Here is a 17,371-nt window from a genome sequence, read left to right on the forward strand (position 1 = left end):
ACATGCAAACTCTCTGATCTTCTACTTACCAACATGGGATGGAAATCAGATGTGTCACAAACAAATATGAGTGATATTAACACTAATGTGTCAATATAGCCTACCAAAGTGATATTATCAGGAGCATGTCCCCATTGACTCCTATTACATTCTGTCAATGTCAATGTGGTGATAATAAGCAGGGGGTGGCATTAACAGGAGTGATATACTAGCAGATTTAGCTGTGCATAAATAGCTTGCACAAATGACACCTTGATTTCACATCACAATATGCAGGCTTTGCAACAGCACAATAGGCAGGGTGCTGGCGATTCTGGTTCCTCTAGGTATCTAACTGACTGGAGCCCACACAGAGGCTGGTTATGCAATAAAAGGTATGTTCAGTGTCAATGAGTCAGCATGCCTCTTGTGGGTGCTCTCAGTGTGAGCTCTGTTTACAACTGGACTTCTGTCATACAGCTCTCAGGCCTGGTTGGACAGCCCCCCCTGTTGTCTGATTATCAGATATGCAATAGTGTTTTATAAAATGCAGTCTACAATCAGCAAAACATATTGTAAAAATAATTGTGAATTTTAAGACTTACTGGTGTAGCCTATAATAATTATAATAATTTTGTTCCCAGAAGTGCCAAAGAAAAAGTAATATAACTTTTAATTTGTCAATCAACTGGAAGTCATTATATTTTTATGAAACATGCAAATGTATTCAGAAATTTTCGGGCAGGAAATTTACATACATTTGCAAAAATTATCATTTGAATGTCAGGAAAACCATCACCAAAAGTTGATCCAGGAGGTAAACCTGCCTCTCTTTTTAGTCAATGTCGTGATTTGAGTTTACCTCCTCCCCCTCAACCCTCATCTCATTTTCAGCCTCACCGGTGGGGTTGGCAGTCAAACAGCCTCTCTCTCTATCTCAGTGCTGGCTTTCAAAATGCTGAGGCAGTGTCCAAAAAGATGAGGCAAAGCAGCAAAACCTAGTCAAAATGCTGTGAGACGTGCCAGCTGAGTTTATTCTCTAAAAAAACGTTTTTAAATTCACAAGAGTTCCCGTTTTTGTTGCTGGACAGGTACCCCTTTCAGAAAAATCAATTTAATGCGTGTGATGGTCGGTAAGGTCCATTATATCTCAGAAGGGCTGTTAGTTAAAGATAACAGAGCCAGAGCAACTGTTAGGTCAGTTAATGGTAACCTCAACGACCTGGCAGTGAGTACAGCTACAATGATCCTTGCTGCCCTGTGGCCTTTCTACAAATGAGAGTGTGGCTCTCAATGACTAAATTACTGTCTCCCACAGTGGTCCTCAAAGCTGCACCTGTAGGCAAATTCAGTCCCACAATGATGTAAGGAAACTCATTAATCTGATGTCTGCAAATGAGTGCACACAATACCAATAGCTATGTTAGTAAGTTTCCATTTTTTGATTCCAATATTCAAAAGTTACACATCTATAGCGTAAACATTTATCGTGAGACACAACAACTGTGGCACCTAGACAGCTCGGGTACAAAGAGGGTCTGTCATCGGAAGAGGATTCAGATTAGCTTCTCTAGTGTCTGTCTTGTATATCCTGCCTCACAGCATGTGTGTGAAGCTGAACTTTGTGAACGCTGCTTCCACTAGGATAAGGAAACTAATTAATTGCATGGCGTGAGTTATGATGTTGTCCCAGACACACAACATTATGCCAGGTCAAAATGCATCCCCGTTTATCAGTGTCTCGTTCCTGCATCTGGGCTGGCTGAGTAGAGTAACGAGTAAGATAACACACAGCTTCAGCTGGGCTCCAGTTTTATCAATTTAGCCTTTGATGATCCTTTCAATAGTAGAGGACATCAGTAAGCAATAACACACAAGAAGTTGAGTGTTGTACTGATACAACTCACACCTCAGGTGCGCTGTGAACCACGAGGCACAGCCAAGCGTCTTCAACCATCTCCATGGCAGCCTACACCTTCAAGTGTGTTATTGAGCTTATAAAAAGTGTCTCTTTTTTGTTTTGAAAGTGATTATCCTGATTGGAATAAAATTAGATTTGAAGCTATTTTATTATGATGAATATTAACTTCTGATATATTGTGAGGAGAACTAAAATAATGACAGTCTAATAACTGACGGATGTCAATATCCACTTGTATGTCATTAATAAATCTGTATTTAAATGTCATTTTCTTTTACTGTACATTTTAGGGTAAGTAGTCACAACAGGTTAGACTTTTGTGAAATAAGCACATGTAGCTGTGGCCAGAAAACTTGATTTTACCACAAGAAAGGTCTATGTTATATAGTCTACATTTTCCTAATATTGGAATACTATCCCTGCATGCATTCTATATGTTTCTTTATTGTTGTTTCAGCTTAGATCATGATTTAACATGCATACTAACTAGCAAGAATTTCTTCTGAAAAGACTCCTCAAATATAGCAGTGTTGCCCAGGCTTTAGTGCACAATGCTTCATCCATGGACTTCAGGACTAAAAATACTGATGAGATTAAAATCATGTTGGTTTTCTGTGGATCCCCTTTTTTGTTATAACCACAAGTTTGTTGATGTTTGTAAGATGATTGTCTCCCTAGGAAATAATTTCAAACAAATTCTAAAATGCAATCTGCACATGTGTTCCTCTTTCAGTGCAGATTGATAACATTGCGCCAGGCCAGTTCATATCAAAGACCTGCCTGTCAAATATCAGTTTCCCACTGATGGATGTCACCTCCCCAACTGTGATCTAAGAGCATGCCAGGCCTGAAGAAAAGAAATCAAAAGCGCTACAAGTAATGAAATTCTGCCAGTTAGTTTGAATGTTGTTTTTGAAGAATCTCTGTTGAAAGCTTCTCAGAACGTACTGCAGGGTTTCAATGAATACACATTGTGAACGCCACCCTTGACATCTTTGAAGCAGAAACTAAATATTCATGCATATTGTTCTGGTTTGTTTTTCTGTTCATTGCTGTGTATTGCTATAAGAATATTTTTTCCCCACTGCAGTATTAATGTTTCATTATATAATTCTAGCTGTGCTACTGATGTCCCTTGGGAAATCCATTGGGTTTACGATTATTTTGTAACAGTGTCCCCCTGTGTCTCGATGAGCATTGTTGTGAATGGGAGCCTTTGTGAAGTTTGGTCATTGGAACTGTACAGTGTCTCATTGTCATAACAGGATTGGAAATGAAAGTGAATTTCAGAGAGGTTCTATTTATATGATACCAGTACGTTTTTGGGAGCATTCAACCTGATATAATTGCCTATAAAATACAATGCTAATATTGGATATGGCCACTCATTGGAATTTGAGTTATATTATAATTCAAGTACTTTATTATTATTATTATTATTATTATTATTATTATTATTATTATTATTATTATTATTATTATTATTATTATTTTATATGAAATTTCCTGGAATATTTGCATATAAAAAATAAAAGAAATGTGTTCAAATCATTCTTTTCAGGTATATTTTAGAGGTAGTATCATCTGCTTCCATGTGCAGTGAATTCTAATAACTGTTCTAAATATGTATCTCTGGTGAAGTAAATCAATACTGCAGTATGGTTGACAGGTACTTTCACATTGCAGTGAAACCAAATTATTATTCATATAAATATATCTACTCAATTCCATGAATTCTTTGCATGTATCATTATTTCAATGTGCTTAAAGAGTATTTTTTAATCCAATTCAAAATGGTTCTTATTACAATTATATATATATTATATCAGTAAGCATTGGCGCCATCTAGAGCTCTAGAAATGTGTATTACCAGCAAAGCAAAAGGAAACTTAGTTGTTTTGCTCCAGTATTGAGCTATTGTCCTTGGATTTGTGGTTGTCTGGAGAACCTTAAATTCTGGGTTTCCCTCATTCCATTTAAATATTGCGACAGTGTCAACTTTCAACACTGTCTGCCCCACTGTGAATAATATTTAAGTAAAGCAGGTGGGGCTAGCAGAGTTGAAAAGACACATTTTCACACAAGACTGAGGAAGGCTTGGCTTAGCATACTCCAGACAAGTTCAAAGCAATACTCAAACCCAGACAAAGGCAGATTTAGAGAAGAATTATATAAGGATGCATCGGAATGCAGAATCATTTACTGCAAACCGTAAATAGTAAGAGGAATATGTATATATGTAATATATTTTCATCTAATTAATCACTGAGTAATTTGATGCAAATTAAAGTTTAAACACACCTTTGAATAACAAAACATTCGTATATTTGACTTTATGATGGACAGAATTGGTGTTTGTTTTCAGTTCCTAATTTGCTTTACAGGCATCAAATCCTTTAAGAGCTTCAATATACACCCCTATACCCTTCAACAGTGCAAGGCTGTTACTGCCTCAAGCTTTACTATTAAGAAGCACTTGTAGTTGATTGAAATGTCCACAACAATGTATTCCGTTTATTACTATCTCAGAGTGTCTTCTTGTATCAGCTTTTGCACATCTGAGAGCAGCTGCATTGATAAAGATTGCTTGAAAATAAATGGAACTACAAAGGTTGAAAATGAAGTCAATGAATTCCATTTCTTTAGACCATAATAATCAGCTGGTATGACTCAACCATAGTGTGGAGTGTGGAGCAAAAACATATCAAAAGAAAAGGGATAATAAAGACAATCTGGAAAGAAAACGAAGAAGTAACATTCATGTTTCAGATGGTGTCATAGTTGGTGAAGGTTTATAACATGTGACTGGTTATTTTGCAAAGTGCTGTGAAATTGGATCTAAGGTGCAACTGTATTACACTTTTTTTTTTTGAAGTGCTACAATAAATGCCTCAGGGTTTGACAAAACAGCAGAACTGCGTGGTATATGCAGTTCACACTTTTTGTGAAAATAGGATGACTGATTTTGTGTTCTTTAATCTATAAAAGCTACATCTCGCTGTTCTAAGTCCATTTCCACACCTTGCTAAAGCTCTGGTAGGTGGTAGGTGTATTGAGGATACTACAAATAATGACGGTAGGAATGACAGACAAAAAACAATACAAAAATAAAAAAATATTGAGGAACAGTCACGTTTTTTCAACAGAACTATTTAACTATTTACTACCTTTCAGACACCTTGATTCACTGCTGTTCTCAGCTAGCCATGATGGCCCTATATCCTATAGCTACTGTGTTCAAAAACAAAGACATAAGCAAAATAATACACAGGACCGTTTATAGTCATTTCAATTTGAACAATAATAACAATAAGTAAATGTTCTGATCTTAAAGATTATTCCAGGTTGAACTCACCAAAAATAAACACACACAAATGTTTCTAGCAACTTGGTAATGTTCACTCTGGAACATCCTGCTGGAACTGTGGTGCATTGTGAAGAAAGAGCATGAAGTGGATACACAACAGATCCTGATACTGCTGTCCAAACCTGTGCAAACCTCGTTTAACTGTCATGTGATTGTATATACTCATGGAAACCCCCAACTGTATTAATATAGAGTTAGAGAGCTACACTGTTTAGGTCTACACTGTTTAATATATTACATGCCATACCACACCGATAATTTAATGTATACTGTGTACAAGCAGCCCAGGTAACTACACAACTATACAAAACTCAAAGCAGCTCTAAACTGCTTGCTAGCAGGCCAATAACAGTGTTTCAACTAGAAGTGCTATAGGCTGAATTGTGCTTCCATGTTTCTCGTGCAATTTGGGCACTTCTTTGTCGGGCTTCCCAGCCACCCAGAGTAATCTTGTTTGGTCTTCCGAACACATTCATAAACGGGAGTCTGGGGCACTGCTCACTTCTAATACTGTTATACTAAAAATGCAAGCTCAGCCAAAACTATAACTCTATTAGCTATGCGACTTTACCTGTCAGGGACCTGATATAAGATGCTATTGTATTTCTAATGTTATTAAAATGAACAAACCAAATGCATTCCTATAAAATCCTGCTCCCAAGGGCACAACCCTCTCATTCATCTATTGCTTACAACGTCTTTTTCAGTGTTGTTCGCAGTTTGCCACAGAGCATAACGTGTAATAAATCATTATTGCCAAGTTACTAAATTAAACTCTAACTAAGACTCAGAAAGATAATGATGTATGCTTTCTCTTTGTCTTTGGCCTTCAATTCAGTTATATAAATTACAGTGCTTTCTCACCTCCGATTAACTCAACAGCATTCTCACACGTCCTCTGTAGTTTTTGAGATTGTTTTTCACTTTGACAAAGGTGATGTACTGTGCTTGGTTTTCTATCCTCATTCACTTCCTGTGTTACAGGCCTACAATGTCAATATATGGCTCAGGTGGGTCTTTTTACCTGTAACATTTAGACTGCCTCATTATTTTTTACCCCAATTATGTTCCCAATTTAGAATGTCCAATTAGGTTCGCTCACCTCAGCAACTGTCTTTTAATACTCAAGAATTCAACCGCAGCTGTCAGTAAGCCACCAGCTCTGCAAGTGTCTGCTTGACATCACCAGGTGCCTAGCCAGTAGGGTCCGCTGTAAGGTGATGGTAAGAAACAGTCCCTTTTCCCTGCCTAACCTTCAGGAGCACCAGAGCCAATGTGACGCTCCCTCTGGAATCCCCAGCAAGGACCGGCGACTTCACACACCCAGGATGCGAACCTGCTCTCCCCTGAGTGTGTGACTCACCCTGCACACTGCACCACCCAGGTTAGTCACTCAGAGACCCCTTGGGGGCTAACATATTTTTTAGATCTGCATTACTATACACCAGCATAGCAAGTTGCAACAGTAACATTGTTAAAAATTCACATTAAAGGCTTATATTTAGTTTAATTAGATTCATATGGATTTGTATAGGTATTAATAATAAAGCTGTATATAATAAAGTTATATAGCTGCAATAGACTGTGTAAGACGGGGGGGGTATAAATATGTCAGAATCGATTACTACAAACGGTCCAGGACAAACAGAATTTTATTTGATGTGGAAAGGCAGAACCATATAATGTTATTCTAAGTCTTATAAACGTTGAAATATGTATAAAACTGGAAACTGCTATCCTTTTGGTCATGTATCGCAATGCAAACGATACACACCTCTATCAAGATACGATACATCATGTTAAGAAGAAATCTTGATTCATCGATACACAGTGTATCGTTTCACCCCAATCGATAAGAAAGCACTGCAGGGATGGAAATAAGACATCTATTGCACAGCTGTTTTATCCATCCTTGATTTCACTGTGAGTTTAATAAGACACACCTGAGCTTGTTACCTCTAATGCTGCATCTGACTAATGGGAAAACCTGGAATAAGTGAAACTGCTATGCAATAGGAGTCTTGTTTCCATGCCTGCACTGTAGTGTGTACTGGGCTAACTTCTCCCTGCTTGTTTCTCTTTAGTCCTCACCATGGCTGACTGTACCACAGAGAAGCGTCAGTGCGAACCCCCCAAAACAACCCCCCTTCTTCTTATGAAAGAGAAGCCTGTGGAACTGACTCCTGTCTCCTCTGTGAAGACGAGGTAGGTTATACACAAGGAGTAAAGGAGACCCAAAAATTCTGGTAAAGTACAAAAGACTGTTGGTTGGTTTGCCTTGTAACATAGACCTGGAGGGTGAATAGTAATACCAAGCAATGATATAAATACTGCCAGCTATAGTTTGAAGCCTAAGTGTGACCTTGGTAGAATGTCCGGCGGAGGAGACTAGACCGAAGGGAAAGAAGAAGGGGATAAGGTCAAAGCGAGAAAAGAAGAAATGGGCTGGGTTGGATGTACAGGGCAAAAGTTCAGAGGGAGAGATGGGTGCTGGACTTGAGGGAGAGGAGAACAGGATAAGGTCAGAGGAGGAAGAAGAGAGCTAAAACAAACTCAACAACGTAATTCTACAAAGACAACAATCGGGTGTGTCTGTGCGGGAATAAACCTGTGTGTGGGGGGGGGGGGGGGGGGGGTATTCAAAATGTAACCATGGTTAAAAACTAAAACCCAAATATAACAAACCCATAAAGAAAAAAGTACAGCCTCAACACTTTGTTCCAGTTCTTGGATACCTGACGAAACTTGAGTCAATAAAAACTGTTAATTTAAAAGCGCGTCTGATTCATTAAACTGTGTGTGTCTGAGGCATCAATAAACAAGGTGAGATGTGAACAGAATTACAGAAGTAGACTTGACTGCTTTCTGTCGTGGAGCTCCATTAGATTTCTTAGGCAATGTTGTCACCATGTGGTGTAACTGTTAAATGACATCACGTGCATTCACACATACAGAGATACAAAAACTCCCACCCACACACACTAAAACTCTCATATACAGACAATAAAAAAACAAACCACAGAATGAAGTTTTAATAGATCTTTTATTACCCAACACTGTTGACAATGTGTATTATTATTATTATTATTATTATTATTATTATTATTAAAAGAAAGTGCAACGTTATCCAGCACAACATATGCAGAATAACCAGATGCAGACTGTTGGTGTTTCCATTTGTAATTCTCAAAGCAATTCTGTCACAGCGAAGCAGGCTGATGTTCAAATCCACATCATCTCTCATATAAAAGTGATCTGTTTGGTTACAATTTCTCAAAGTCTGACAAAATCCAGTGGGGATCATTTCAAACATCAGTTGCTTCAGCTGCTCATCTATGCAATTGCACATTCATTCATTCCTTTGGGATAAAGTACTACATTTTTGTTAAGTTGTGGTCAAACATCCAACAACTCCAGACACATCTTTATAGAAAATGTCTAAAAAGTTTACAGTCCATTAAGAAGTTTCTTGTAAAGTCAATCATAAGGTTCTAAACGTCCAAGATAAAGGTAATTAAACGTATATAATTATGCATTTATATATATAATATACTATATAGATATATATTATTATACTATAATATATATATATATATATATATATATATCCAGACATAGGTCTGTGTTTGGGTACTATGACCCCTTCACCTATAAGTGGGATGCTAGAAGATATTGCATGTATTTGTAAAATGCTGTCATGCCAGTGCATTAGGTACAGCATGTAGGATACATCCTGATACTAACAGCTGGGTCAGATAATCTGTACACATATACATTGCATGTGCTATGTCTTTTCCAAACCTTTTGCTTATTGCACAATGCATTGTAAAAAGTAAATTTCAATTTTTTTATTCACTTCTTCACTAACCAGGATGCTTTATTTTTGTTCACATAAACACTTTATTTTATTTTATTTTTCTCTCATGACAATTTGGATATGACCGATCAGTGGACTACCTTCACGAGTGCTCAGCTCCGCTGGTAAAGAGGCACCAGTGAGAGACCAGCTCTCTCCAGGTCATATTCCCAGCAGCTTTCTCTTTACATCAAGCAGACTCATGAAAAATGCTCTTCCCTAAATCAGTTGGCTCTAAAGTGAGATGGCCGGCTTGCCGATTTGCATTTCTCCTTGCGACTCCCTGGCTAGGTAGGCAAACTAGCAGTGTGAAGCAGGGATCTAGCATGCATTTTCTCAGTGTGTGTGTGTGTGTGTGTGTGTGTACAAAATAAATGAATATCCAGCTATGTACAAACATAAAACATTTTATTTAGTGTATAATGCAGGTGGCTTTTGAATTGACATTGTGCCAGAGGTACATGCATCTCCAATAAGTACTAGCCATTTTCTAGGAATGGCTTTGCAAATAAAAGCTGCTTCAGAATTAACAAGACTTCCTTCTATCTGCATTCTTGTCTTCTGAAATGCGTGTCAATAGCATTATTTTCTATCGCCACATGAGTGTCTATAGCATTTTGCCTGCTGACACAATGGTGTCAATAGCGTCTTCCATAATTTACTGGTGCTTGTCTGTTTACGTATACCCTTATACGCACTCAGAAAACCTACCTAGCAGCAGACAGTCCAGTTTGAACGTTGTTTCAAAGTTTTTTCTTAGATTTGTTACCAAATGGAATGCTCCTCTGTGCCGACCCAAATTCTAATTTGAAGTACTGAAGTATTTAAAAAAATAATAATAATAACCCAACACCGTTTTTGTTCGAAATGGCAATATCAACGAATGTTTTGTGCCTTTCCAACTATACATTATGAATATTCATATTTGTGATTTTAAAACCGCTCCTATAAACTAATTTCTCCGCCTACCTACGACACATCCTCTGTGGGTCCCGCCCTTCAAATTGTGCAGTGTGTGTAATAATATGGACTTCATTCCAGAGCTCGGTTAAAATGACTTTTTTGGGGGGCGAAAATTTTATTGACTGTTATTTTAGTCGTTTTTTTTGTTTGTTTTGTTTTTAAATATTAAAAATTCACTTTTGCACTCGGCCGAGAAGAGTTTGTTGACATAGATCGTACTTCCGCTTTGGGAGCAGCCTCGAGATTGCTGTTTTTTTGATATGCTTTTTAGCCTCACAACAGGGTCAGTCTGTTTAATTAAGAAGGAAAGAAAATATGTTTAGGGTTTCTGTGAATTACATTTTGCTGTGCGGGCAGGTTTTGTTGTTTGTGGCTGCCCTGTTGCTGCAGTGTTTAGGTGGAATTTATTCCCAAAATACAACGACAGCTGCTTCCTCTAGAGATGGCACCCGCGGAACTGCATCAGGACTGGGAGACCAGGAGAATGACACCGCGGCTTCCCCAAATACCACGCCGAGCGACGGGTCAGATACGTGGGAGTACAGTGACCCATATTCACCCGTGGTTCTGTGCAGCTATCTGTAAGTATTCATTTCTGTAGTTTTTGGTCAGTTGGGATATGGTCAGTTGCCAGCAAAATCCCTTCTTCTCGAACAGCAGGGATGGAAATGAGATTCCTATACGGTAGCAGTTGCACCCATCCCAGGTATTATTATTAGCTTGATTAGATATATTGTATAGGTAACAAGCTCAGATGTGTCTTATTAAACTGCTTATTAAACCATAATTTAATCTGCTGGGTGTCCTATATAATAAGTCAGACATCAAACATGCTTGTGAATGTTGGTTGTTTAAGTTCATTTCAGGTGTGGAATACAGTATCTTCAGACAAAGGTAAACACATTCAGACCATTTTGATGTCTGACTACCTCTTAACAGAGAGCTTGTTATCCACGACATTGTATATTGCTTGTAATGCCTGTCTTGTGGGACTCCCTGTATACAGTGCCAAATTTACAGTTTGTTTTTCCCTCGAAGGCCAGATGAGTTCATAGAGTGTGACGAGCCGGTGGATCATGCTGGAAATGCAACTGCTAGGAATGAACTTGGCCATGGCTGTGTAAAGGTATGGGTGAAACGATGTATACTACTGTATATAATCATAGTAAGTGGGCATGTATTCTGAATAACCACGGATGCATTTAAACTGTTTTATAATTTTGTAAATGTTAAACAAATGTCAACTACAACAACATTAATTTAAATTCTTATTTTAAGCATACACTGCTTAAAAATGCAGCCCAACTTAAATTGTTCACTTGATCAAAAACAAAAAAGTCATGAAAATATCTGCTTACAAAATTCTGTCAAACTTGAATTTGTTACTGATCAAGATGGCACAGTAATCAATTCCAGCTTAAATTCTGCCTACGACACCCACAACCAATGCCGATTTAAGCAAGATAAACAAAAATTACAGGTTATTTTGAAAAAAAAAAAAAGAAAACATCTTTAAAAATGCTGACAAGATATCCTTCTGAACTATTAAATTACAAAATTGAGAGAACAGAAAAAACAGCTATGTTTAGAATACTGCAAAAACACAGTATACGAGCTGAGGTGTTCCAATTCCTGCATCCACCTGGGTTCCAGTGTATATAATGTGCCTATAAAAAAGCAGGTAATAATAATCTTTATTTTATATATTGACGTTTTATGTAAAACATCACAAGGTGCGTTTTACAATTAAACACATACGAACAAATAACATTTAAATAGGCGAAAATGCCAGCACTTCCAGAGTTCTTTATTACCATGGGAAGAGCGTTCCAGAGTCTAGGTGCATAACTGCAAGAAGCCCTGCCACTCATAGAATGGAGCCTGGTTTTGGGGATACCTAAAAGTCCAGAGGCTGCAGATCGCAAGTTGCATGCAGGAATGTAATTGGCTAGTAGGTCTGAAATGTAACTTGGAGCCAAACCATTCAAGGCTTTATAGGTTAACAACAACATTTTTAAATCAAATCCTACTCTTAATGGGCAGCCAGTGCAATGCAGTGATACCAGAACAGGTGTTCTGTGTCCTCCCAGGATTTAGATCTAATTATGATGTGAGCAGTCAGGTTCTGAACATGCTGTAGCTACTGATTTTTTGAGATACCAACAAGCAAAGCATTGCAATAATAGAGATGGAGTGAGACAAAAGCATACGCTGGCTTCTCCGCATTAGGTAGAGAAAGAATAGGTCGTAGTCAGGCAATGTTATGTGGGTGGAAAAATGACCCTTTTGTGATGTTCCGCACGTGCTACTCAAAGGTTAGACTAGGGACAAAAATAAACTCTGAGATTTCTAACTTCAGAGCTAGACCTAATTTTCAGCTTGATGCTTCAATACGTGAGATTGACAGAATAATTTAATCAGAAACGTAGAGAAATTGTCCAAGCTGCGTCCTATCTTGAAGACTGTTAGTATAGGGAAAGCACTTGTGAAGCTGAATCAAGAATTTCAATACAGAGCTCCTGAAATGCAGTACGATTTATTTGCACACCACAGCGAGCCTGTTTTAATACTCAGGAATCGAACAATGCAATGTCTTTGCCAGAACTCATGAAGGTCTGTAAAGAACATGACCTGGGACTTCTGTATCCTGATGTATTCAACCTATTGCTGCTTTTGGCCACTCCACCTGTTACAGTTGCAACTGCAGAAATGTTTCAATGTTAGTAAGCTCCACAGCGTCTGGACTTTCATTGAAATAGCGAGTGAGTGTAATGGTATTTATTTATATAACCATATCAACACACTCACATATATATAGTTTAGTGTGCCCCCCCAGTAGTGGTCAAATTTCTATTCCAGCGCACACCCCTGCACGGCACTGTCCTGAGGTATTGCCATGGCTATGACGTCACATAGTCAGTAACACAGGTCTGTCTGTTTTTTGCCTTGATTTATTTTTTTCCTTTTTGATTCTGTAGTTTGGAGGGCAAGCATACAGAGATGTTGAGCATTCAGAGGTAGTGTGCAGAGCACTGTATGGGATTGAGTGTGCTGGAGAGAGAGAGTTTCGACGAGGAAACAAGCCATGCATCAAGTAAGTATTTCATTGCAGAAGTGTGTCGCAATCTATTGTGTGCAATAAAAGGGTAAAATGTCATGTTACAAAGCCAAATGTGTACAAGTGAGAGAATCTATGACAAGATTATGTAATGCTCTTGAATAAAGCTAGCTGGACTTTTTACAAAATTCTAGTGCCTGATTTTGTAGGTAGCATTTTGGGTCCCCTAATTGGGGGATTTTGCAAAAAGTGATAAGTTTGTCCAATAGCACCCAGCTGAATGTTTGTTGTCTGGTGGCGACAAATGTTCTTACATTTTTTTTTTTTTTTTTTTTTTTTTGTATTATAACAGTATGGATTCTTGATCAGCAGTCTTTTGATACATCTGTTTGTAGTGAGTGGATACATTAGTATCACTGTACTTAATGCATGTATATAAGGAAGCAGCAGATTACATTCCTTGGTTTTGACTTGAGCTGACCATTAGAGGGAGACATTTAGTGTACTGTCATTCTGCATGATGGAATATTAACCTCAGTGAAATTAGATTTTTTGAACAGTTCACTTGCGCTACTCTGTACATAAACTGAATTAGTTACATCAACAACCCAGTTTGACCTCTGTTTTTGCTTTGTCAAAATCTGTTTGCTGGGAGAAATAGTCAAATAGTCAAAGAAACACTGCTTGGTGTATTTGGTATTCAAAAGAAATGTGTACGAATGACATAATGACTAAAAACTGCATACATAATGAATAAAAACTGCATACATTAAGTTTGAAAGAAATAACCCATTCTATGGTACAGAAGATTTCTCTTCTTTCTTTCATAGGTACTTTGATGGGGTTTCATGTTAATAGATATATTACTATAAAAGGATATGAATTGTTCTTTTGTTTTCCAGCCAAGTCAAACTTAAACCATTATTTACAAATAAATAATTCTGTGATCATAACTAAATATTTTCAAGTTGGTTGTTGAGCATAACTCAGATGAATAAAAAATGTGTGCAATTTAGTTTCCTCCTGTTGTGTGGATTTTGTGCTCCATTTATTAAGTCTTTCACTTCCTTTTCTCAGTTTGGCGACCAGGATGTTGGTCATTGTGTGTTTTTTTTTTTTTTTTTTTTTTTAATATTGTGATTGTTGTTGATTTCATTTCAGGTACACGGGACATTACTTCATAACCACCCTGCTGTACTCCTTTTTCCTGGGCTGTTTTGGAGTGGACCGGTTCTGCCTGGGTCACACTGGCACCGCTGTGGGGAAGCTGCTGACGCTCGGAGGCTTGGGCATCTGGTGGTTTGTGGATCTCATCTTGCTGATCACCGGAGGACTCATGCCCAGCGACGGCAGCAATTGGTGCACATTTTACTAAAAACTAAACTAGAATGAGGACAGAGTTGTGAACTGGATCAGCTGGTGGAGGCTTCTATTTATCAGGAACTTTACAAGCCCTAACTGTGTACAAAACAACATGCATACACTGGAGAGAATGGATCAGCAGCCCCGAACAGACAGAGGAGAAACGATGAACAATTGAAAATGATCTGAACGTTCATTATGAAAAAGCTGAATATCTTATCTGTAAATGAAACTGGGAGTCAACAGCTCTACTGTGGGAACTGGGGTGAGTCACTCTACCTGCTTGTAGCTCCACACCCACCAAGCTGTAACACTGGGTTCAAGGAGAAACACGATAAATGGTTTGTCGCATCAAAAATCTGCCATGCCAGTTTATTAGGATGTATAGCTAAAATTGTCACACATGTTTCAGACTTGACAGGCCTCTAACCTATCACTAGCTGTTTTCTCTCTTGACGACCTGCATTCCCATTGGTTTTACCACTGCTGACTTTGATACAGTGTATCAACATGACCATTGCTATTCTGGCACCTGCTTGATATGCACCCACTATCATGTCTGTCTCTCAGTGCTGTTTGCTTGTTGCCTTTCACGATTTCTCACAGATGGATTGCAGTTGTGCTGCTCCCACGCCTTCTATTGTGCTGCACGGCTCACCGTTCACATGATCACTCTAATAGACAGGTCCTAATAAAGTGGCCTGGCAGTATACACGTGGGGTAGGAACATTAAATAAGAGTCAGTGTGTGTGTGTGTGTGTGTGTGTATGTATATATATTAGATAGAATATATATGTATGTATGTGTGTCTGCCTGACAATATTATGGATTGGTTATATGTAAAATTTTGTTAAATCATCTTTTTTCTGTTACAATGTTTTTCCGTGATAACTTTTTTTTCTGTTTTTCCCTTTTCATATAAAGACTTTACTAAAATATACAAGACTCCACAAGCTTTTGGAATTACGCTTTTGCATATTTCAAAATAAACTAAAAAAAAAAAAAAAAACATTATCTAAGATTAGGATGCTTTGTCTATTTCTCCCTGTCGTCAGTGAAGTGAAGTTTGAATCAGATTTTAGTTATCTGCACAGCACATTCTTCAATGGAGGAATGATTCACTTGCCTAGAGATGTAAAATCTGATAAGGGAGGCACTTATACTGATGACAAACAAAGCAGAACATGACCTAATGAAGCCGGATTGTCTTCCACTCTAAATTTTCTTCTTCATTATTTTTTTTCATGTTTTTTCTTTATCAATATTGATTTCAGCACTTTCCTTTTGGCTTATTGGTGCAGTTGGTTGCCAGTGGTGTAGTCCTAAATATGTAAGTACTGGAATGCCAATAAAATACAGGTTATCTTAAACAGCAATTATAGATTTACATTGTATTTGTTCAGTGACCTTGATTTTAATAGGTAGTGCATGTGTATCACATGCAACGTTTAAAGGCTACTCCCCCAGTCAGTCCTGCTAGATTTTCAGTTTTCCAGCCAAAGTTGGCTTCATTTGAAAGCATCTAGTGCAGGGGTTTCCAAAGTGCGGCGCTGCTTCTTTTCTTAAATTATTATTTTGTCGTCTCCTGTCGCTTTCCATGGGGGAGGATGCTCAAAGACTGTGATATCAAGATGTGAAGGTACCATCCAAATAACGTTGGATTACTTTATGCAGCTGAAGTAGTTAGCTAGCTTCTGTAATGTTAACAGAGCGACTGCAAGAAACGTTACAGTTCAGGATACAGGCACTTTTTTTGTTGTAGATTTTATTATTTTAAAAGCAGCACTGTATTCGGCTTCTACTACATCGGGAATTTTAGTTTTGGTATTTTAGTTTTGGTGTTCAACTTGGATCTTTTGTGAGGGGGAAAGTACTAATGTAGTAACAGTGGGCTACAGTTTAAACTGTTACTGTTACATTTCTTTTTTTGTACAGTGTTTCTGAATAAGACTACAGTTAGGCTGCAGTACAGTAGCTAGTAGGATGTTATGTAGAAATCGTATGTAATTGCATAAAAAGCGCCAATGCAATGTCAACATTTTTCATGAAATTTCTGCCCTTTAAATAGAATTTTGAGATTTCATTTTTTTTTTTTTTTTTTTTATTCCTTTCGATTTTGAGGTCATCACCAGCACAGAACTTCAGTCACAACAATGCCCTGCATAGTACATCACGCCCCTTATTTATTTATACTAATAAACTGGAGCTCTAGGTTATGTTACAACTACTGAGTCGCACAAACCCTGTTATTAAAAAAGGCGCGTGGTCCAGTACAATTAAAAAATTTTAAAAATTTATTATGTAAAGACTTGGATGAACCCATAATTTAATCTCCTCGGACATTTAAAAAAAAAAATTGGTACTGCAAATTGTGAAAAACCAAACAAAGCAGATGTTAAGGAAAGTTTATAACATTACTGTTTTAAATAAATATGCATACGTCTGCATTGCATATGTGTGTGTGTGTGTGTGTGTGTGTGTGTGTGTGTGTGTGTGTGTGTGTGTGTGTATATATATATATATATAGATATAGTATATCTAGATATTATTATAGAGATATATATATAATATATATATATATCATATCTTATATATAGAATTTTAAATAGGTGTGGCTTTTTGCTAGTTTAAAAAAAAAATAAAAAAAAAACACACACACACACACACCACACACAAACAGGTATAATCTATCGAGTAAATATATCCACACCGAAAAAAATAACTAAAAAAAACAACACAAGCCCACCGGCACCTCATTCCTCTCCCACCAAATCATAGCGTAACATACACTTTTTTCCCCCCTGCAAATGTTCAATGTTAACCCCAGGTACAAAGTGCCACACTAAGCCAGTTGCAAAGGCAGTC

The 17,371-nt window shown here is 37.6% G+C and overlaps 1 protein-coding gene across 1 annotated transcript; it reads left to right on the plus strand.

The window, feature by feature from the left end:
• Window positions 1-10,114: 10,114 nt before the first annotated feature.
• Window positions 10,115-15,469, plus strand: LOC121303205 (TM2 domain-containing protein 2-like). Its single transcript, XM_041233760.1, has 4 exons — window positions 10,115-10,667; window positions 11,125-11,212; window positions 13,065-13,180; window positions 14,306-15,469. Exons 1-4 carry the CDS (start codon window positions 10,402-10,404, stop codon window positions 14,517-14,519), a joined length of 684 nt encoding a protein of 227 aa, XP_041089694.1. The 5' UTR covers window positions 10,115-10,401; the 3' UTR covers window positions 14,520-15,469.
• Window positions 15,470-17,371: the final 1,902 nt, after the last annotated feature.

Source organism: Polyodon spathula, chromosome 31, assembly GCF_017654505.1.
Source record: "Polyodon spathula isolate WHYD16114869_AA chromosome 31, ASM1765450v1, whole genome shotgun sequence".
Taxonomy (NCBI): Eukaryota; Metazoa; Chordata; class Actinopteri; order Acipenseriformes; family Polyodontidae; genus Polyodon; species Polyodon spathula.

What these genes read in the sequence shown, in the direction of transcription:
- LOC121303205 (XM_041233760.1), top strand. Translation starts at nt 10,402, where the DNA reads ATGTTTAGGGTTTCTGTGAATTACATTTTGCTGTGCGGGCAGGTTTTG. An exon ending in GTGGTTCTGTGCAGCTATCT is followed by an intron (nt 10,668 to 11,124) that starts GTAAGTATTCAT and finishes TTTCCCTCGAAG; the next exon opens with GCCAGATGAGTTCATAGAGT. An exon ending in GGAAACAAGCCATGCATCAA is followed by an intron (nt 13,181 to 14,305) that starts GTAAGTATTTCA and finishes ATTTCATTTCAG; the next exon opens with GTACACGGGACATTACTTCA.